This window comes from Globicephala melas, chromosome 9 (assembly GCF_963455315.2).
Source record: "Globicephala melas chromosome 9, mGloMel1.2, whole genome shotgun sequence".
Taxonomy (NCBI): domain Eukaryota; kingdom Metazoa; phylum Chordata; class Mammalia; order Artiodactyla; family Delphinidae; genus Globicephala; species Globicephala melas.
In genome coordinates this window covers 27,863,814-27,886,614 of record NC_083322.1, presented here as the reverse complement: position 1 = coordinate 27,886,614, position 22,801 = coordinate 27,863,814, and the positions used below count along the sequence as shown (strand labels likewise).

The window sequence follows — 22,801 nt, the reverse complement described above, 5'->3', positions numbered from 1 at the left end:
CTTTTGATTACTTTTACCCTCAAAATATAGTAAACATTTCATAATTTAAAATACCACAAAAAATATGGCTGCATAAATGAGCAAAAATAGCATGTCTGATTTTGTAATGTATTACATGCTTCTTTCCCCCCCAAGAAAAGATCAGCTTGCAATCCTGTATTTTGTAGATGATCCTAAAAGCCCTGGTGTCTAGGATACCCAGTGTCTAGGGCATCACCACAACCCCCAACATACACACAGAGCAACATAATGCTAAGGGGTCATATTCTAGAAATATTTAAGTGCTTTTGAGGAGCCAGCAGAATGGACTAAACTAAACTGGTGACACCTAAACTACTGCCAAACGAATCATAAGTTTTCTGCACTCTTGATTCACGAAAATCTTTCCCTAATTGTGTTCATAGATGAATATAAATACTGAAATAACCAAGTGAGATGAAGAACTGAAAATGCTTCAAAACATGTTGGGGTAAAGTGCTACTCTTAATATTATACATTTATAAGTCAGTGAGTGACTAACAAACATTTTTGATAGGATATTTTTGCCGATGCAGTTTCGTTTGAGAGTCACTGCTGCAAATTGAATTCTGCCTCTGTAGCTTAGTTGTATGAAAGCCACTTACTGGTCATCTTCTTCCAAAAAGAGGAACATTTGTTGGACCACAGGCTAATCTAACCCTAAACCCGTCCTAAAAAAGAAAATATCGATTTATCTCACTGGCTATCCAGATATAAATACTAGGCAAATAAGATGAACTCAACTGTTGAGATGAGTGCAATTTAGTTAGTAGTAGGTAGTAAACAGATCTTGTCTATGATCAAGTTTTGTATAACTACACTTTAAGATGGTCCTTAGATATGCATGGTAGTAGAGAGGAATAAGGATATGAGGAAGTAAAAACAATGGAAAAAAATTTAAAAATCAAACATCCATTCTCTTTATGTTAGAATCCATCCAGACGCATAATCTGGTCCAGATACCGATGTTCGTGTGAATGACCACATGCACAAATATGTGTGTCCGTACTGAACTCCTCTCCCTGCCCTGACTCTGCTGCTGGAGCAGCCTGGGACCCAGCCAGCTGGAGGGCAGGATGCATCAACCATTTGCAGTGAACCGAGAGCTAAGTTGCAAATACTGAATTACCGCCAGACATCCCCCTGGCCTACAGTGTCACTGATATGGTGGACAATATCATATTTAAAATATTTCAGGGACCCTCAATTAAGATTCTGCTGCAACAATAAATCACAAAGTAACAACCTGAGCTGTGCTCATGTCGATCATGTCGCCTCTCTCTCTGCCCCTTCACTGAGGGATATTTCCAGCCCTCCATCCCCATAGCAGAGTCCCAAGATATGCCAGGAGAAGAGCCTGACAGAAGAGAAGGGACATCCCCAGGCTTGCACCATCCTCCTCCTCTCTGCGTTTATATCCCTGCTACGATGCTAAGTGCCAAACCTGCCAGCAAAACTAGGACAAGGCACTCATACCTGCCATTCTACTGAAACCAAGAAATAACAATGTGGTTCCCTGGAAAGTGTGGAGTCTGGAGTTGGCCTGAGTCTTCACCCCGTCACTGACCAGCTGTGCACCTGGCAAGTTTTCTTAGCAGGAAAGTGCTGCGTGTGTGTGGAGGGGGTGGGCTGGTGAGAGCCTAAGGCTTCCTGGTCGGCATCTGGGACTTGCCGCCTTTGTCAGAGTGAGTGGCCTTGGATGGACAGTTGTCAGATCCGTTTGTCTAAATTTCTGGTCAGACACAGTCTCATCACGGGAATGTGGAAGACGTCCTTCAAGATTTTCTGGAAAGGAGTGTGAACTGTCTTTCTCAAAAGAAAACACAGAAAATCGGAAGAAAAGCCTGAGGGGAGAGGTGGAGAGGCCTTCAGAGAGAAGGGAGGACTGTGTTATGAGTAAGTTACTGTCAAAGATCTGAAGGACGTGAAACCTGCTTAACTGAGAAATTGCTGAAGGACAGAAACAACCTCTTGGCCTTGTGAAGTGAACCGCCTCTGTGGAGGAAAGGAGAGGGAAATGAGAGGAGCTGACACACGGCCACTTGAAGGTCTCTGAGGCAGACGCATTAACCTTCACCAAGGGAGCCGGGCCGGGTCCTCTTTTGTGCAGTAGAGTCTAGCCTGGACATTCAGCAAAATCAAGATCAGTGTACAATGCAGTCCATCAATTCACTGTGGAAATGACTTTGGAATCAGATCAATTCACCCCCCAATATTGTTCAAAGGAAAAGCTGGATCTCCTGGTTAAAAAAAGAAAAAGGCCAAAAAAAACCGCTAAAAGATAAAACCAAAACCAAAATGGCAAAACCCTCTCAGTTGGCCTGTACTTAGATGGCCAGCAATAATTATGCATGCAATTACTAATAAGACACATTCACAGAAACAGTACAACAAAGAGTTGCCCATTTAAAGAGATACAGTCTTTAATTCCAAGGAGAGGGACTAAGGTGGCTTTAAAAGTGTAACCAGAGTGTGTTCTATCTTATCTTCACATAAAAGAGTTATTCCATGCTAGAAAAATGGTGAAAACAATTTTACTCACCTCTCTTCCCTGAAGAATCCCAAGAATTTGGAAGCATTGTGGAATGAAGACATGTCATGGTGTTACAAAGCATTTTAAAAAGAGGTCCTCATAACACTTCTATATTTTGGCATATAGTTGAGTTACATTTATGAGTTTTGATTACCTCTGTTCAAAAGAGTCAACTGTATTTTTGTGGATTAGAAACTAAGTAATATTTACATTTTAATTGTGTTTGGATACACTGTACTTTAACAAGCATGTAGTGGTTGCAGGGAGTATATAATGCTAATTACATTTAAAAGACAGGAGAGTTATTATTTCCCTTATTAGTGCAGGAAAATTAAATGTAATTTTTGTGAAAGGTATAGGAATATTAGATGTACCTGTTTAGAGGAAATTGGATACCCAATCAGAATTTTTTTTAATTCAAAAAGGTCTAATACTCTGATGATAATGCCTTTTAACAAAAGACAACACATACGTACATTTTATCATATAATCATTTTCATTGTAACACAGCGGTAGTATTAGCCTAGAAAAGCTCCTCCTGGGAATTCACTTCAAATTATTGAAGCAGCTGTTTCTTCAGTTTAAAATAAAATATCCATAACAAGTTCACACATGACAGATGCAAGGTAAAAGCTAGATTCCATAGTGTGAGCTAGAAGCAGATGTTTTGAATGATCATATTTATAACCAGATACAATAAATCTTAGTTACCTATAGCCAGGTTTCATGAATATTCTTTTCTGAGAATTTGCTTAAAACGTACTTCCTGTAGTTTCTTATATTTTTGAGAACAAGGTTTCATTAAATATAAATATTCTATAAATTCTTCTGTACCTGGTCTTTTTCATACTTACTCATTTCACGCGCTTCCTCGAGAATAAAAGCACTGTTAGGGCTTTTATTTATTACATGAAATTTATTACATTTATTTAATCCTACACATTTCCCCTACCTAATTCAGCCAGAAGACTCTTGTTTTCTAAAATAAACTCATGGCTATTAGAAAGAATGACACTTTTAAGTCTCAGAATAAGCAGTTTGCCTGATGAAATACCATTCTATATTTTTAGTGCATGTCAGTATATAATTAGTACTAGAACTTTTAAAAACCTCTTAAAAACGAAAGTTTAGTGAAAATTTAAAGAAAAGTTTGACGGTGAAAGTGAAAGACTGGAGTTATCAATCATACAGCTCTGAACGTCTTCTATTCAGTTTTGGTGTCCTATAGTTTATCACTACTTTCCCTTTTGCACATGGATTAACTTACATTTCGAAACTAAAGCAATCGGGGCACGGGGGAAAAGCAAGTGATCTGGCATCACGAGATGGGGGTTCGTGTTCCAGCTCTGCTTCTTACTAGTTGTACACCTTAGGCAGATCCCATAAGTTCTCCCACGTTCCTCACAGGAAGACAGTTGTCAGGAACAGATACTAAATTATATACATATACAATTCCTTTGTAACATATAGGAGTTATATTTCCAGGAAATGCACACACGTTCTCAGTTTTCTGTAGATAAATGGCCAGATGTGTATCAAAAGGCACTTCTTAAAAAAAAAAAAAAAAAAGCCACTTCTTCAGTGCTGCTCCCACTATGGTGAAGCATTATGCGACGCTTTATGTGACAGTTAAAACAAGCCATCACCTCTGCATGATGCTCTTCATTCTGCTGTAGGACTTCTATGCAGAGCTCTGCTAGATGAAGAACCTCTTCCAGCTTCCTAGCAGGAGTCGCCTGGTTCATGGTCTCTGCATTAAAAACAGATCATAATAATGTTACCTTGAAAATAAAAAGCCAAGCAGATTCTAAGATGTTAATGATGAGACCAGGGTGTTGAAATAGAATGAGAAAGCACAGTTTTGAGAAATGAGAGACAAGAAATACAAATGAATACAGTCTTTAAAAAAAAATCAGTTCACAAGATTGCACAAAATATTTCACCCACAAAGCAATCATGGGAAACTGCAAGTGCTTTGCCATTTAACATATTACAACTAACAGGTGCATCAGCACATTAGATGCTCAACTTCTGCAACAAACAAGGTATAATTCTCCTCAAGGTCAGAAATACAAAGAAAGGCAGATACCACAGTCTTTTCCTTCTCTCTGTATTGTATTAGCAATATAATACCATTCTCACGAGATGAGTCATTCCTGGCATTAGTGAAACGCAGGCTTTTCTGTTGCTATTTAGATTTCCAGCCTAAAATGTCTAAGGTTCATGTTGATCTTAAATGGAAGAAGTACAAAGTCACCTAAAACAGCTCTGACAGGCTGCAATTAACTGATTTCCTCTCCTCCAACCGGGGAGGGCTTGAAGAGCCATTCTTTAAAGTTGAAGGTTCTCTCAGCATTACAGCAAACTGGTATAAAAAGGCCAGGCCACAATGAGATTACGTGCAGCTGAAATTCAGCAACAGAGAAGGCAAAGCAGTTGATTTCAGAGATAAAACGAACTGGCAAAAATTAGAGGTGCCCTGTGTAATGAAACTGTTTCACAACTGTGAGGAATAGACTTTCCAATAAGCATACTAAAGACAAACGTTTCTGGACTCTCTCTTTGCCCCTGTATGGAGATTGTAAGGAAGAGAAATAAAATGTTTAGATAAAGAGCTTTTTCTGTGGAACCTAAGGAGTTCTTTTGTTTTTTGTTTTTTTGGCAGGGGCAGGGCAAGAGATCTATTCCCTCTACATCTCCCTATAACTTCAGCCTTAACTTTGGAAGACTTCCATTTGCTCTTAATTTGTTCCCAAGGGACATAAGATTCAGTGAAACAGCCTATGATTGGTGCTTGTTCATTAAACACTTTTTATAAGCTCACTATGGGTCCCAGTGTGATGCACGTGGGGTTTCCCATCCTCCAACCCTGATACACATCCTCCCAAACTCCCCTGCAGGATTAAAGCCACTGCTCATCTGTCACAGGGATCAAAGAGCAGGATGATTCTTCAGGAAAACAGTCCGCCAAACACAACAGAGTTGAGTGTGCCTACAATAATCTTAGCTGTGGGAAGTAGGAGGAAGTAGATGACACGTCCCTGCTCTTAAACCACTCAGACTCCAAAAATCACTGCTGCTGGGACCCTCAGACATCCACTATCCAACCTCCCGTCTGTTTCATGATCACTTCAACATCCTCAAACGAGGGTGAAGTCAAGGAGGCTTGTGACTTTGCACGACAGTCTGCTCCACTTGGGGGCAGCTCTCGCTATTGCAGTGAGGAAACTTCAAAGTTTGGAAACAGTGTAAAGCAAACAGAGGGGAGGCAGGCGATGTTAGGAGAGACTGCTGAGAGCAGGTGTATTTAGGGGGGGCGGGCGGGATATCAGTGGGAAGATAAGCAGAACCTGAAGCAGGTCCTAAAGGAGAAGCAAATGACCTGGGTAAGAGGAGCAAGGGTTTCTAGAAATGCTTGCATGTCAGAGATGTGGTGCGTTTCAGAGGAAGGTGATGATGAAGGTGGCTACAAATGTCACCATTTATTGAGAGCCAATTACGTGTCAGACCCGGCACCAGGCACTTCCCATGTGTCATCACACTAATTTTCCTAACAGCTTTAAGCGGTTTGGTTATTTATTCATGTAAGTCGTAAATGAGGAAACAAGCTTGGAGAGATGAAATGCCACAGCTAACACGTGGTAAAGGTGTGACCTGACTTGGTGTGGGCTCTTAGCATCTCTACCCTGCATTTGCCTGGCTGGAGTAAAAAAGTTCTGGGAAATGATGGGTGAGGAGCCTGAGGTTGGATCGTGGCTTCCCTGGTGGTGCAGTGGTTGAGAGTCCACCTGCCGATGCAGGGGACACGGGTTCGTGCCCCGGTCCGGGAGGATCCCACATGCCGCGGAGCGGCTGGGCCCGTGAGCCATGGCCACTGAGCCTGCGCGTCCGGAGCAGGGTTCTCTCAGCTTTTCTCTGAGGCTTTAAGTAAGAAAATAAATAGACTCAGTAATTAGATCCTATCTGGTAACGTGGAGCAAATGTTTCTTTGCCGGGCTTCAGAATAAATTAATTTTGGGAGAACGTATTTGTGGTTGTGTAGTACAAGGAAGGACTGGTGGGGACCAGGTCTAGCGTATGGGGAACTATGGGAAGACGGTAATGGGAACAGAAAAGAAGAGAAAGGTAGAAGGGACGCTTTGAAGAAAGGACTTGCAAGCCTTTGTGAGTGACTAGAAATTGCGGGTCAGGGAGGACAATGACCTTGAGGTTTGGAGACTGCATGGCTCAGAGAATGGAGATGCGTGGCTGATGAAACCACCAAATGGGTCTTCGGTGGGCCACCCCACCTAATTACCATGTACATAAAATTTAAAGCAAGCAAATTATTCTAAACTAAAAGGAAAGTGGTGCATTGTAAAATCTGCATGCACAGGGAGTTAGGATATCTGGATCCTTTGCCTGGAAAACTCCTACTCATCATTCAAGACACAGCTTTAATGCTACCTTAAATGTAGGACCTTCTCAAAGTTCTGGGGCTGGGTGAGTCGCTCCTCCCTCTGGGTTCCCCTATTACCAGCTCATGAGCTGTTACTAGACAAGGCCCAGATCAGTCAGAAACTGGGTCTCATGATCTTGTGCTCTCACTACCTTGAATAGGCTTTGGACCATGACAGGTACTTAATGAATGTTTACTGAGGATGCAGTAGTATAATTTTTGGGAAAGGGCATGTTAAAAATAGAATCAATGCCCAAATTATTTCATTTCACTTTGTGTGGGATTGCAAATAGCTCTTCTGTCACTCACAAACCAAGGGTGAGTGACAGCAAGTCCATCAATGAAATGCAGCTGTAGTCCAAGGACACTGCTCAAATAATTGATGAAGCTGTGTTCTTAAATTATTAGAGATTTTGGGGTAGAGTTTTCAAAATAATTTTTAATTCTCAAGAGCGTATCACTTATATTCTTTAATGTTTCCATCTTTAGATTTTTTTGTTTTTGCTTTTTTGGGCTGCATTGGGTCTTTGTTGCTGCGCATGGGCTTTCTCTAGTTGTGGCGAGTGGGAGCTACTCTTCATTGCAGTGGCTTCTCTTCTTGTGGAGCACGGGCTCTAGGCACAGGGGCTTCAGTAGTTGTGGCTCATGGGCTCTAGAGTGCAGGCTCAGTAGTTGTGGAGCACGAACTTAGTTGCTCTGTGGTATGTGGGATCTTCCCAGACCAGGGATCGAACCCGTGTCCCCTGCATTGGCAGGCGGACTGTTAACCACTGCGCCACCAGGGAAGTCCCTCCATCTTTAGAATGAGGGTGTTGAATTAAGTTGAGGATTCTTAACCCTAGGGGTTAGGAATAGGTTTTAGGGAGTCCTTGAACCCCTTAAAATTATATGCTAATTTTTGTTTATAGAGGCATTTTTGGGGGAGTGAAGGATCACAACTTTCAGATTCTCAAAGTAGTCTATGAGCCAAACAAATGGTAAGCATCACTGAACCATATATGCGCTAAGATTCCTTCTAGCTAAGAGAGTCTATGCTTCCTATAAATTTTGGGCTTTACCTATATTGGATTATATCATTTCAACTTCATGAGGAAAGGGAAAGGCAACAAAATGTAATTGTTTTGATCACAGAAGAGAAACTTATTTTTCCTACATACTTTAGTACAGTATTTACTCTATCCTAAAACCATTCTGAAAGTTAGGGAATCAGGAGCCCCATTTCCAGATTAGGGAAAAGTGTCTTAGAGAGGTTAAAACAGTGATAATCCAGTGACTTGAATTCTTTTCCATTTTCAAATTCTCTGAATAGGATTAACATACACACACATACACTCAACTGAATATATATGTTCAATGTAAATTTCTGAAATAGCTGAAAGCTTGAGTTTATAAAGTCACCATATCCTTAGCCACAAGTAGGCAATAATGGGAAAGAATCAAGGAAGCAACCTGAAAACGTATTTCTGTTTATGTGTGAATATATCAAAACCAGCTTTTACATTTAACACTCCCTTAAGGAAAAACTCACAGAGTACCCTGTGTTCTACTGAAACTTAAAAACAGTCTGAAACACTTTATTCTTTCTAGATTAAATTTACTGAGAGGATCAAAACTTTGTACTTGAACATAATGACCACTCTAATACTTTAAACAAACAGCATTTTTATCAAGTACACTATGTATGCCATCTCTGGCTGCCACTCATTTGAGTACAGCCAAGAAGTTTAATGCATTTTTTAGCTAGAACTCTGCTAGATAACAAGGTTATCAACAGCTCCATTAAAATTCCGAGCACTGTGAATATTTGAGAATTCCCCCTTAAAATGTCCACTTTCCCTCTTTTTGCAACATTTCTACAGCATTACAGATGCCTCTATATTCTTCAAGCTTCACGCCAAGTTGCTGGTAGTTGGTAACGCATTTCAAATAGTGGCATTTAAAACAAATACACCCCAAAGTAGCAAGGTTTCTTGATGACTTTCAATGTATTGCTCTTGGCTATGATACTTCTTCATTCTGGAACACTTTTACTTTTCTATGGCAACACTGCTAGGCTCCTCCAAGCAACCCCTTGTAATTATGCACCTGTGTACATTTAAGAAGAGATCTCACTGGAAAAAAAAGTCGGAGGTGGGGAGATGTAAGAAGACAGCCTGACCATTGTGTTGGCAGGCTTTAACTCTGCTCCCCTGCTTCAAAGAGGGTGCATACTCTCAGCATCCTCTCCTTGGCTGCCTCCTTTCCTGCCACTGCCTGTAACATTGGATACACAATGATGCTCACTGTGAAGGCTGTAAGGGGATATGGGGAGAAGACCAGTAAAATCATTTCAGTCCATTTTTCTCCATATAAGATACAAAGAAATTTGAAATATATTTGACCTTAACTTTTAACAGACTGATTGTATCTGTACTTGCAGCTAAACAAGGACTAGAATTCAAGATGGTGTTGGATTGAAGGGCTATGGTGATAATCCCACTGCAATACTGCCTCGTCTACTCTCCTCTGCATCTACATCATGATAACAGCTAGAGTGCACCAACATATAATTCCTATATATGCGCTAAGATTTCTTTTTTTTAAACATCTTTATTGAAGTACAATTTATTGGAGAAACTAATAATATAGTTTCTGCTTTATAACAAAGTGAATCAGCTATACATATACATGCATCCCCATATCTCCTCCCTTGCGTTAAGATTTCTTGCTGGTTCTTCAACATCCCCAGATTTTGTGGCCCTGAATTTGATTCAACAAACATATATTGCATGTAAGATATTGTACTAATAACCGAGGGGATAAAATGATGAACAAAACAGTATTTCTGCCTTCAAACAATTTATGTATCTCTTTCCCTAACCAGTTTATAAAGTAGAGGAGAGAGCTGCATCCCATGCATTTTTGGTCAATATGAGGAAGTTCTATAATAAAGCTCTGATAAAGAGTGAATTAAATGCATTCAATACGCAAGAAAAGAGTTACTAGCTTGCAAGAAATAGGATCAAAGATATATCAAAAAGAGGGCTTTAAATTGCTCATGCGTAATATATGGAGTTCTTCAGAATCAAATTATCCTTTTAATGGGTGGGTGTTTGAGTTCAGAAACATTAGATCAGAGAAAGCAGCAGTCTGACACTGAGGTCTCCCATCTTTTTCCTCCTCCCATCTGAAGAAAAAGAACTCCCTCCCTCCAAAGGACAAAAATCAGATGAATGCGGAGAAAGCCCTGACATTCAGGAGGTAACTGAAGCAAGAAACTTGTATGCCTGAAGAAAAGACTGGGGAGAACTGCAGGTTCTGGGGATAAAAAGAAAAAAAGCAGCCACATAGCACAGGAAGATCAGCTCGGTGCTTTGTGACCGTCTGGAGGGGTGGGATAGGGAGGGTGGGAGGGAGGGAGACGCAAGAGGGAAGAGATATGGGGACATATGTATATGTATAACTGATTCACTTTGTTATAAAGCAGAAACTAACACACCATTGTAAAGCAATTATACTCCAATAAAGATGTAAAAAAAAATCCTAAAAAATAAAAAAGAAAAAAGAAAAGAAAAAGAAAGAAAAAAGAAGAGGAATGAGGGGGAGAAAATGGGCAAACGACTACTTTCTAGAGAAAGGAGTTAAAGGAAGGCCTACAGTTTGGAAGGAGTAAGGATGTCAGCAACATGGAAGCATCTACATGGGACACTGTGGAGATCCAAGTAGTGAGGCTCTGCCTTGTGAGGTTTAACTAAACAAGGAAGTTGGGCCAAGGGTACAACACCTGAGTTCTTCTACCTGAAACCCTAAAGTTCATTCAGTAGCAAGGACTGTCAGCACCCTCTCTGTGGACTGCTGGTCAGAAAAACTTATCTACCCACAGACCCCGATGAGAAATGGTGGAACGGACCCCTCTATTTCCTTGTGCCCCTTCTGCACCAAAGTAGACGGTGACTGCTCCCACCAGCCACCTCACCCTCTTACAAAAACATAGGGCAAAACCACAGTACACACGTTGCGCACTGCTATGGGCACATACATGATCTGTACCAGTTAGAGAGATCAGAAATGGTTCCATCTGAGCTACCACCTCCATCTTAAATGCCTTTTTCCATTCATACACCCCTTTAGGCCAGCCCAGCTGGCTCAGGGAATTTCTACTGGCTCCCTAGTTTGTCCTAATTTAAACCTACCTTAATTCTTGTCTGGGATCAGTGTTCTCCCTCTTCGCATGATCCAGACTGAGGACTCAGTTGGAAAGCGTAAATTTTATTGTGATTTTCTGACCCATCCTTTAGCTCCAGGCATAGCAACCTGTGGTGAGTGACACAGTACCAGAGTCTAGTACAGCTAGGCCCTTGGGAGTCCTACCCCTGCCAGATCTCAATACTCATGGGCCTTTTCATCCCAAGAGGGAAGGAGGGCAGGAGATCAAACACTTTCCCATTAAACAAAACAACCCCTCCCCCTCCCACCTGCCTGCCACCTTTAGAGCTTGTGACTAGATTAGATGATTCCGGGCGGGGGAATCTCCCTCGACTTAGTCCCCTAGAGGGAAGAGTATATAACTTTCTGGCTAAGAAGACCACCTCAGAATCCAGGAGAGAGGCGGTGTCTAAATCTAAACGCCACTTCTCCAGCCTGACCTATACTTACTTGCCCAGTATGTGACGCCCCAAGACTTGGTACTGTCAACTGATGCAAAAGGATGGAGAATCAGTGACTCTCTCTTGGTTTGTCTGACTGCAATCTATTATGGTTCTATGACTGCCAGACATAATATATCACTCTAATCAATGAATGGAGTATTTTCAGTATACGTCTGTAGTTTGCAACTTCATCATGCACCAGAATCACCTGGAGGGCTTGTTAAAACACAGATTGACAGCACTACCCCTAGAGTTTTTAGATTCAGAAGGTCTCGCTTGGGGTCAAAGAACTCGCAGTTCCCAGGAGATGCTGATGGTGCTGGTTTGGGGAATGCACTTTGAGAACTACTAGTGTTTATGAAAAACAAAGATGAACTGTTTAACCTTCAGATTATTTCCTCCTTTACCTACCCGAAATCAAGCGCTCTCTATATATATATATATATATATTTTTTTTTTTTTAAAAGAAGATGTTGGGGGTAGGAGTTTATTAATTAATTCATTTATTTTTGCTGTGTTGGGTCTTCGTTTCTGTGCGAGGGCTTTCTCTAGTTGTGGCAAGCGGGGGCCACTCTTCATCGTGGTGCGCGGGCCTCTCACTATCGCAGCCTCCCTTGTTGCGGAGCACAGGCTCCAGACGCGCAGGCTCAGTAGTTGCGGCTCACGGGCCTAGCTGCTCCGCGGCATGTGGGATCCTCCCAGACCAGGGCTCGAACCCGTGTCCCCTGCATTAGCAGGCAGATTCTCAACCACTGCACCACCAGGGAAGCCCAAGCTATATCTTTACATAAACTTCATTTTAGGAAAAAGGTGACTTTTGTGTAGAATCGGAACACATTTTACCTTTCAGTATTGTTATCCCAGATAGGATGAGGTACATATTTGGACAATCCTTAGATGAATGAAAATAATCTACGATGTTATGGCCTGCCTATGGACGTTTAAAATCCATGAGAATACCAATGCCACAGATGTTTGAAAACAATAGGTCTATGGCCTCCTAATTCCAAGGCTCCCTTTGGGGCCAACTTGTTTAATGACCCTGTCATTTAAACCAACAGTTGCAGTTAATATCTCCTTGGAATTAACCATGCTAATGATACACTGCTTTCGAGTAACTGTCCTGCAGTCACAGTCACATTAGCTGCTTTACCTGGATTATCTTTTGCATCAATAAGTTCATTTTTAAGGAAATGGTCAGCTATAGAGCAAAGGAGAATTGGACACTGGACTAGAGGCAATGGCAGTCAAACTGGATGCAAACTGAGCAATCTCCATAAGGCAACAGCCAGTGGTGATCCATGAGTGACTGGCCATAAAAAGTCAGATACCTCTGGATGTAAATGTCAGTGACACTTTGTGAACCTTCCTTGAGGAGGAATATGGAGGCATCGTCTCCTCTTAAGATCTTAAAGACATGATGGTGATGGAATTACAGAGAGAGGATTATTAGGACACACACACACAATTTAATATTATTTGGTTTAACATTTGTCACAGTCTTTTATAATTATGTGACTTATAGGAGTGGAGAAATAGGGGGGTTCCCTGGTGGCCTCATGGTTAGGATTCTGGGCTTTCACTGCCATGGCCAGGGTTCAATCCCTGGTCGGGGAACTGAGATGTCACTCAGTGCGGCCAAAAAAGAAAAAAAAAAAAAAGATTGGAAAAACAGACACCTTGGTTTGAGCTTTATTAAAGTTTTAACTTAGTCCTTTTAGCTGTTGAGATTCTGGCTCTCCTTAAATCTGTGAAACCAGAAGATCTAAGATCTCACAGGAAGAAAATATCTGCATCGTGTTGCTGACTGCAGAGCCTGTGAAGGCTTGAAAGAGAAAAAAATTTTCTTACATGCATATTTACTTTGCTCTGGTTAGCTCTGGCTAGAACTATGTGGTAGGATTCTAATGACAGCAGAAATTTTCCTCCACTGGCAGTTCTGTCAGCTAGTTGCATAACAGGGGCTTTTCTAGAGACTGGGCTTTAGCCATGATAGCTATATCTGTATTCACATACACAGATTACATTCAGCAGCTGAAACTGAGAAATGGTCCCTTCCCTGGTTTATTGCTCTTCATATATATATATACTGTATTTACTTCTCCCCAATATAATTCAGATTCAGAAATTGAAAACCATCAGAATAATCTCAATTATGCCATGCCAATACTAAATTATCATATAATTAAAGCCTATAGCGTCTTAAATTTCATGCCTAGATCTTCTTGTCTTCTAATTACATTTACCTGAAACAAGCAGCCTGTCCATAGTCGTTTGTTACATTCCCACAGAAAGGGAATAATACCCTTACACCTCCACACTTATACTTCTCCTGCCACTTATGCTCTTTTTTCCATTCTCAGGGAGAAAGTCTGCCTGTGAACAGTGGGGGTTAGGCAAGCAGGATCCAGTGAGGCAATGGAGGTGAAGACGGTTTGTTCAGGAATGAGCAGTGATTAAGGGGAAAGGCACTCCAGAGGCTTGCCAGCTGGGTAGCAAGCTGAAGGAGAAGAAACGAGAAGTTTCCCAGACACAGCAACTACAATATGAAAGAGATAATTTGAAGATTTGTAGCCTTGGGTGCTAAGAAATTAGTCAAAAGATCTTGACGTCTGTACATATGTCTTTGATTCCTTTGACACATAATCAAGATCTGTTAGGGCAGCCACCTCATGCATTAATGGTGATAAAGTATTTGATGCCAAGATTTGGAGAAAGTCTCCTAGCTGGACAAGTGTAAAGACCAAGTGTAGAGAGTAGGGTTGGGCTTGGTGACTTCCTGAGTATTTCTATGGTTGGTTTGAACATCGTGGGTCTGCCTGCCACTGTGAATGTGTGTGTATGCACCGATGATGCCTCAGGGATATTTTATAGGTTTCCCTTTTGAAAAAAATCCGGCATTACAAATTATTCAATTATGTCTTTAAATTGAGTGCTTGAAGCTCTACGTCCACTTCGCTCTGGTCTATAAGAAATCTCCCTAATTTCCCAAACTAGTCATCTGTCTAGGCTTTGAGTACTTACAAACTCTGTTGAGAAATAAAGAGGTGAAATCTGTCAGTTTGCATTACTCTCGTTTTGTCCAAGTGAAAAGACTTTTTAATACATCTAAACTACTCGGATTAACAAGGTGCTGCAGAAGCCACACTGCTGCATGTCACTTGGTTACCTGTTGACATGTGTTAGTAAATAAATAAGAGGGTCATCAATCAGTTGGTTTCAAACCCTGGATTTAGAGAATGATAAATTCTACAGAATTGCTCATGAAAGGAGGAAAGCTTGCTATTTCAAGACTGCATTTATCTGTGAATCACATTCCATATAAAAGTAAAAATAAAACAAAAACACAAAAAATACATGACACACTGTCAAGTGAGCTGAATAACCTGACATCATTTCTGAGACCTTTTAGGAAACAGGTGTTGAACACTTGTAATGAGATTTCCATGCATCTTCAGAGGAAGGAGATAGGATTCTAGCGAGAGCTGTTCAGAGTGTTACAGATCATGGCTGAGGGAACAGTTCTCAGTAAGGAACAAACTGAAAGAGATACTACATAAACGTTTGGTTTTCTCAGGAGGTGCTTATGTTTTAAGAATTTTTGCAGAAGGCAAATGTTCACACCAGAGAAGCTTTTGGAAGAATATAATTTTTCCAGATCCTGAGGAATCTGGGATATACTTAATTAAGTAAGCACTCCTGATACAATACCTTGTGCATTTACCTCATTATTTTACATCTTCTTCTGAAACTCTGAGAGTCAATGTGGTTCATGGAGCTTTCATTTCAGAGTGTGAAGTATTTTTTTCAAGCATAAATGGTTGGTTGACAATTCTATGTAGAAAATGAAGTAAGTAAATTGGACACTTAGAAAACTGAGGATGTGAAAAGGTAAAAATATTAGTTGAAGATAGTTACAATAAAGAGTAATGATGCATTTATAGTGATAGATGTTTTCTTCAACACTTTGAGGTCTCTCTGGAGACCACGTTTTTATCAGAGAGGGCTTCAGTTTATCTTAATCCATTTAGTGAGCCCTTCTTTCTAACATCTCTGAAACAGCCCATCCTTCCATACTGATTTGTGGTCCCACTTTATTCTCGATGAAGCATATCAGTCTCCCATTTATACATGACTCTGTCTCTGCATTCCTCTTCTGAGTATCTGCCTGATCCTGGGCTTTGGTGATGGCTTTGTAATTTGTCTTAGTATCTGGCAAGGCAAATCTCCACACTGTTTTATTTTTTCCTTAAGGTGATATAGTTTTCCAGTATCCTTTATTCTTTTACTTAAATTTTGAAGTAACTTTATCAAATTAAAAAAAAAAAACCCTGGAATTCTGATGGACATTGCAGTGATTTTATAGATTAATTTGGGGGGAGAGTTTATATATTATTAAGTCATCTCTCTTAAGGGCATGAACTGCCTCTACATCTATTTACATTACTCTCTGTGATCTTTATTTGAATTTCAAAATTTTTTTTATAGAGGTCTAGGAAGTTTTGTATAATCTGGTGAAGTTAACTCTTGGATGCCTTATAGTTTGGTGGTTACTATGAAAGGTACCTTATCTATCTATTTATCTATCTATCTGTCTATCTAGTTGAATGATGGTGCAGAATAGTGTTTCTGAGTGTGGTCCATGGACCACTGTGGATCCCTAAGACCTTTTGGGGGCCTGCATAGTCAAAAGTACTTTCATAATAAGATGTTTTGCCTTTTAAATTCTGTTGACATTTACAGTAATGATGCAAAAGCACTAGTGGGCAAAACTGTTACCTCAGCATGAATCAAGGTTATGGTGCTAAATTATACTCATCACGTATTCTTTATCACCATTCACTCAAGAAAAACAGCTAGTTTTACATAAGAATGTCCTTGAGGAAAGAGTAAAAAATTATTAATTTCATTGAATCTCTACGCTTGAGTATACATTTAAAAAAGTATCATCTGTGACAAAATGAGAAATTTGCATAAAGCACTTTTGTGTACTGAAGTATGATGACTATCTCAAGGAAAATTGTTTGTGTGACTGTTTGAGTCCAGGGCTGAGCTAATTGCTTTTTGTTTTCTTTCACAGAGAACCACTTGACTACTGGCAAAGTATGGTTATTCAGACTTGGAAGTTTGGTAGACACTTTCTGAAAAATGAAGTAAACCTCTCACTTTAAGGAAACAATAGATAGTATTTGTTGCCAATGATAAAACGGGAGCTTTTAAGGAAAAGTAGAATTTTAGAAAACTTGTATCTGTCAGGAGCTTGACAGCTTCCTAATACTTTAAGACTCTTCTGATGAGTCGGGGTGATATTCACAAGGGTGATTTTTTTGATATTACATAATATTTGTTAACATTAAGAAGATTGCAATTCACTGCATATTTTTCAAATAATCAATACATAATGTTAAAAATTATGCACGGTGAAAGATGTATTCAAAATACATGATAAACCAGTGGAATTTAATGTAATAGCATGAAAAGTTCATTGATGTACTTTCAGACTTCACATTTCAATTAAACTGTAACGAACTTCCAGTTGCCAAGTTTTGGTATAATATCAAAGAAGAAAACCCACAATTATCTGAAAAGTTTTCTAAAATATTCCTCCCTTTTCAACTACATATAAGCCCAGATTTGTTTTTCGTGTCTTAACCAAAATAATATATTGCAATAGACTGAATGCAGAGCAGGTATGAGAATCTAGTTGTTTGCTATTAGGGAAGCCATTAAAGAGATGTACGAAAAGGTAAAACACTGTAAACTTCTCACTACATAGTTTTTTGTTTGTTTTGGAAATTTTTTCTTTCATAAAAATGTTTTATGTTGACAAGTAATGAGTTTATATTTATTTTTAAACAATGACATTTTATAAATTTATTTCTAGTATGGTAAATATTGGTAGATATAACCTACATAAACAAAAGCTCTTTGGGATCTGTGTTAATTTTTAAGAGTGTGATGGGTCCTGAAACTAAAAAGTTTGTGGACCTCTGATGTAGAGAAAGGCTATTGATTTTAACAGGCTGGCTTTACAACCTTGCTGAACTTTTGTATCTAATAGGCTCTATTTAGATCCTGTAGAATATTCTAGGGAGATGATCATTTCATCTGCAAACAATGATGGTTTTATCTCCTCTCTTTCCACTCTTTTGATTCACCTTTTTTTCATTCATTTTATGTAGAGTCTGAGACTCTCAGTACTGTGAAAAATGAAAGTTTATGTACTTGTCTTGTTCCTAATCCTAGAGAATGCCTTTAAACTTTCCTCATTAAATATTCACTGTAGGTCTTTTCCTATATGGATTTTATAAAGCTAAGGAAGTCTATCTAGGCTAACAGTCTATTTTTTTTTTTTATTTTATGGCTAAGTGTTAAACTGTTTCACCCTTTTAAAAATATCTATTGAGGGGCTTCCCTGGTGGCGCAGTGGTTGAGAGTCTGCCTGCCGATGCAGGGGACACGGGTTCGTGCCCCGTGATCCCACATGCCACGGAGCGGCTGGGCCCGTGAGCCATGGCCGCTGAGCCTGCGCGTCTGGAGCCTGTGCTCCGCAATGGGAGAGGCCACAACAGTGAGAGGCCCGCGTACCGCAAAAAAAAAAAAAAAAAAAAAAAATCTATTGAGATCATTTGATCTTTAAGTTTTTTAGTTTTTTGATGTTGAATCACTTTTATATTCTTGGAACAAATCCCATTGACTATGATATATTATTTTACAAATACACTGTTGGATTTTGTGAGCTAATATCATATCTAGGAACTTTGCATAGATGCTTATAAGGAAATGGACCTATAATAATTCTTTTTTAAAAATTTTACTTATTTTTGGCTGCGTTGGGTCTTCGTTGCTGCGCGTGGGCTTTCTCTAGTTGCACCGAGCAGGGGCTACTCTTTGTTGCGGCACACAGGCTTTTCACTGCGGTGGCTTCTCTTGTTGCAGAGCACAGGCTCTAGGCACGTGGGCTTCAGTAGTGTGGCACACAGGCTCAGTAGTTGTGGCCTGCAGGCTTAGTTGCCCCGTGGCACGTGGGATTTTCCCGGACCAGGGCTTGAACCCATGTCCCCTGCATTGGCAGGCGGATTCTTAACCACTGTGCCGCCAGGGAAGCCCTATTTCTCTCTTATTCTATTGTCTTGATCAGGTTTGGGAATCATGATTATACCTGCTTTATGAAATGAACTCCCCTCACTTCCCATTTTACTGAACCTATTTTGGATAGGAATTATTTGTTCCTTAAAAGTTTGGTAGAACTTACCTCCTAAAACAACTGGGTCTAGGAATTTGGGGATGGGAGATCTTTGACAACTATTTCAATTTCTTTAAAATTTATTGGCCTACTTGAGTTTTGTTTTTTGTGCTGACTTTACCAATATACAGTTTTTTGAGACTTTCAATTTTGTATTGGTTCACAATACTCTATTATTTTGTTTTGTGTCTCTAGTTACTTTTTCTCTTTCATACTATATTTATCTGCATCTTTTTCTTAACCAGTCTGATGGAAGTCTGTCTTACTCTATTTCTATTCTCCATATCACTTAGCTTTCCTTTTGTATTGTCTACTTATTTCTCCTTCCCTGCAGCCCCCATTCTGATCTCCTAGGTCACTATCAAGTTCTTCAGCTATATTCATCCTGTATCCTGTTTTTCTTACAACCATATTATTTTCATACCCAATATTTCACTTGGTTCTTCATGACTTCTTGTCCCTGCATCAAGAAGGGACAAGCTAGCATCCTCCTGTATCACCTTGAGAGTATTATGCTCAATTTAAATTCTTGCTCCATCAGTTCCAGGTGGTACATATCACCTATCGTCTTTACTAAGAGCTGCACTCCTTAGGAGTCTAGTAATTTTAGTTTGAGAGCTCACGATCATTTGGAGGTACAAAGAATGGGATGATGGGCAGGCTTGTGTCCTTTGCAGGGACTTCGAAAAGACAGAAGCTTAAGCTTTGGAGCAGAGAGTTCCAGGCAACACAGAACCAACACTGATAATTTCCTTTTCCTACTAAGTCATTAGACAACTCCTGTGGACAGGGATTCACCATTAATTTGTTAGATTCAAAGCAACAGCACTTGGTCAACAGTCCTGTAATTCACCAGGCTACAGGGTTTGGATGTAGAGGAGTGAAGGGATGAGCAGGTGTGGCTCAGCCCTTTCCTATCTTCATCAACATCTCACTGCAGCACAGCTGAGGCCCTGTTTTGATAATACCACAGACACCACCTGACCTACTGCTACCAATTCCAATGACAAAAGATAAGGAGTTGGACATCTCAAGGCAATGTAGTGGGGAGGCAGGAGCAGAATTTAACAGTTTTCCTCCCTTCCGCTCTCCTTCTGACCAGCCATGCTCCAGGCTAGTGTAACTAACTCCCCACGGGACAGACTGGTGAGATTGGAAGCCAAACTTCTTTGGGCGAAGTGGAGTGAAGGTGAGTACAACGAAGGTGAGAGTACAGCCTGCTTTTTGGATGGCAGCTGAAAGGAGGTGTAGAGCTCAAGATAAGGCATTATTTAGGGAGATACCATGATTATAAATGGAAGGGAAACATGTAAAAGAAGACAGAGGTACAAGCCACAGGAGAAAGAAGAGATATATAATGCAGTAAAATACATCCGGAAAGAGGTAAGTGGAATTGGGGTCAACATGATAGGTGGACACGTTGGCCTTGAAGAGGAAGATACCTCATCCCCTGATGATGCAGAAGAGAAGACACAGGTGAGTATAAATAACAGGAAGTTGGGAGGTACAGAGCTGGAAAGCTGAGGCTTACTATGCACTTCACAAGATTGAAAGGAAGGGTCTGCCCTTAAATAACCTTTAACTTAGGTGTCATTTAAACTTAAGCTCAAGTTCCTATTATAGCCTGATCCGGAAGGAGAACACTGTTCAAGATTGAATCAAGTTTTCATTTTTTTTATATGTGGAATTAGCTACAACTGTCTCTGATTGAGGTCGTCCTTATCTATTGTAATTCACACTCAAAATAGAATGACATAAAAATGGAGAGAAATGATGGATGACTCATTGACAAAGAGACTGTGGATCAAGGAAAAGTTCTGCTCATTTGGGTCGCAAACGATCTCATGGCATTACAAATCACTTGGCACTGGTAATATTAACCCCAGTATAAGGGACAGAAAGCCAAAAGCAGAGGGCAGCAGGACAGAAGGCCAGCAGTTGTTTTAGACAGAGTAACACATACTAACGCTTTCCAGAATCAAACGAAGATCAGTCAGCAAAGGATGTTAGAGGAATGCAGACCCAGAACTAATTTTAGAGGAGAGAGACCTAAGTGTCTTTAAATGTCTCCATGCTTTGGAGTTGACAGAACCCTCGTCCTTTGGTCACTAAAGCTGTGGGTAAACAGTGGGTGCAGAGGTCCCAGGAGTGCTGAAAGCACTGCCATCGGGTTGCCACTGGTGTACAAGGGTGCACCTCGTCTCTTCATTTGACTTTTCACTTAGTTGGTTAGTGACCTGAGTGTTCTGAGAGCTACTGAGCAACTGCACCACACTCTTGTCCTCTGTCCTAAGCTGACAGAAGGTACATACAGAGCTTGAAAGCTCTGTCAGACATAAGCAAATCACGCCTTTCCTTGCCTTTTCTAATCAATAATCCCTGCAACTCCTGCTTGTTATATTCCCAAACCAGCTTTGGATACATGGGGATGAATCTGTCAACGTTGTCATGAGCTGACTAATTGACAAGAACACAAATTATATAGTGCAGGGTTCTTATCTTGAGGGGCTAGCGAGTTGGTGGGAGAGAAGTTGGGGCAAATGTACCAGAAATCCTCATTCTTCCAGATCGGATGTGGAAATAGCCAAAGTGAATTCATACTACTTACGTAGTACTTAAAAGAGAATATGGTTTTAATACTTTCTGGCACACACATTATATAGAATAAGGCTAATGGTGTGGCAAGGAGATGTGAAAGACATCTTATTCAATATATTGAGAAGAACATGCTGAAAAAAAGTTTAAAATTAGCATTTCAATTGTATCATACTCGGTGATAGAATCAAAGTAATTTATGGTTATCAGAAAACAATTATCTTCTTAGGTAACTTAAATAGTTCATTGACCATCTGAAAAATACTCACAGCTTTTCTTTGTATATAGTGCAAAAATAAATTTTAATTTGATCCTATCCAGGTAATCACAGATGCTAAGTCAGGGTAGCTCAAGCAATGAGTTTTTACTGTATATGCACATACTGCCTTACAAACTAAAAAAAGAAAAAACTTTACAGATTTATATGATGTTCTCAAATATTTTAAATAAAAAGACAATAGGTCATTCTCTTTGTTTTAGAGCCGGAAATCGTATCTATCAATTTGTCCCTAAATCATCAGGTGAAATCATCCGAAGCAGAAATGGTCACAGAGGTTTTACTTTCAGGCCTAAGTCCCAGAGTCCAAGCCACACTGTCCAAATAGGCTGGACAGAAATTCTTCAGTTTTTTAATTTTGTTTTATCATTTCTAAGGTGAGGGCCCTGTTTCTTTTAGTATACAAATTACCTCCTGCAAAGTGTTGCCAGTGCTATGGGAGTGCAAAATTTCAGGTCTATTACTTAGGCATTGTAGCCTGAATTCATGGTAACATATAATACTCAAAACATTTAAGAATCAAATTTATAAGGAAACTCAAAAAACTTTTATGAGAGTACCCTGCTAAGTTATCCTAGAAATATTAATATGAAATTATTCATTAACAAAAAGCATTTTCATCAACTGTGCGGTTTATACACTCATTTCTGTGCACACACGTCCTTCAGTAGAACAGATTTCACTTATTTATTATTTATCGCTACACTCTGACAATGAAGTGCTAACTTAAAATGCCACCCAGATGGCAAACACATCCTAATGACGTAAGGATGGCCACAGTGCAACTTCTCCACTCGAAGCAAGCAAGCAGCGTGGCCCTCTGGGAAAGCATCTCTGTTCTGTTCAACTGAGACTTTGAAAATGAAAGCACTGGGGGTTAGACCTGGGAACCTGGCAACCAGCGGGCCCAGAGAGATCATCACTGCACAAAGCCTCTGCCTGTTCATTCCATGCTACCTTTTGTTTAGGGCACCTCCACGTTTCGAGATTCACAAGAAGCTTAGGTACCAAATTTACATAAAAGATCTCAGGTCAAGGCAAGCTCTAAGGAGTGGTCTCCCTCTTT

The 22,801-nt window shown here is 40.1% G+C and overlaps 1 protein-coding gene across 3 annotated transcripts in view; it reads right to left on the bottom strand.

The window, feature by feature from the left end:
• Positions 1-22,801, bottom strand: part of CADPS2 (calcium dependent secretion activator 2) — a 483,312-nt gene that overhangs the window by 92,964 nt on the left and 367,547 nt on the right. For all 3 annotated transcript variants that reach the window (XM_070046319.1, XM_060305373.2, XM_060305374.2), the window contains exons 18-19: positions 4,198-4,301; positions 2,561-2,569 (exon numbers count right to left, since the gene is read on the bottom strand). In XM_070046319.1, the coding sequence (XP_069902420.1) occupies positions 2,561-2,569; positions 4,198-4,301 (113 nt within the window). The remainder of the gene's footprint in view (positions 1-2,560; positions 2,570-4,197; positions 4,302-22,801) is intronic.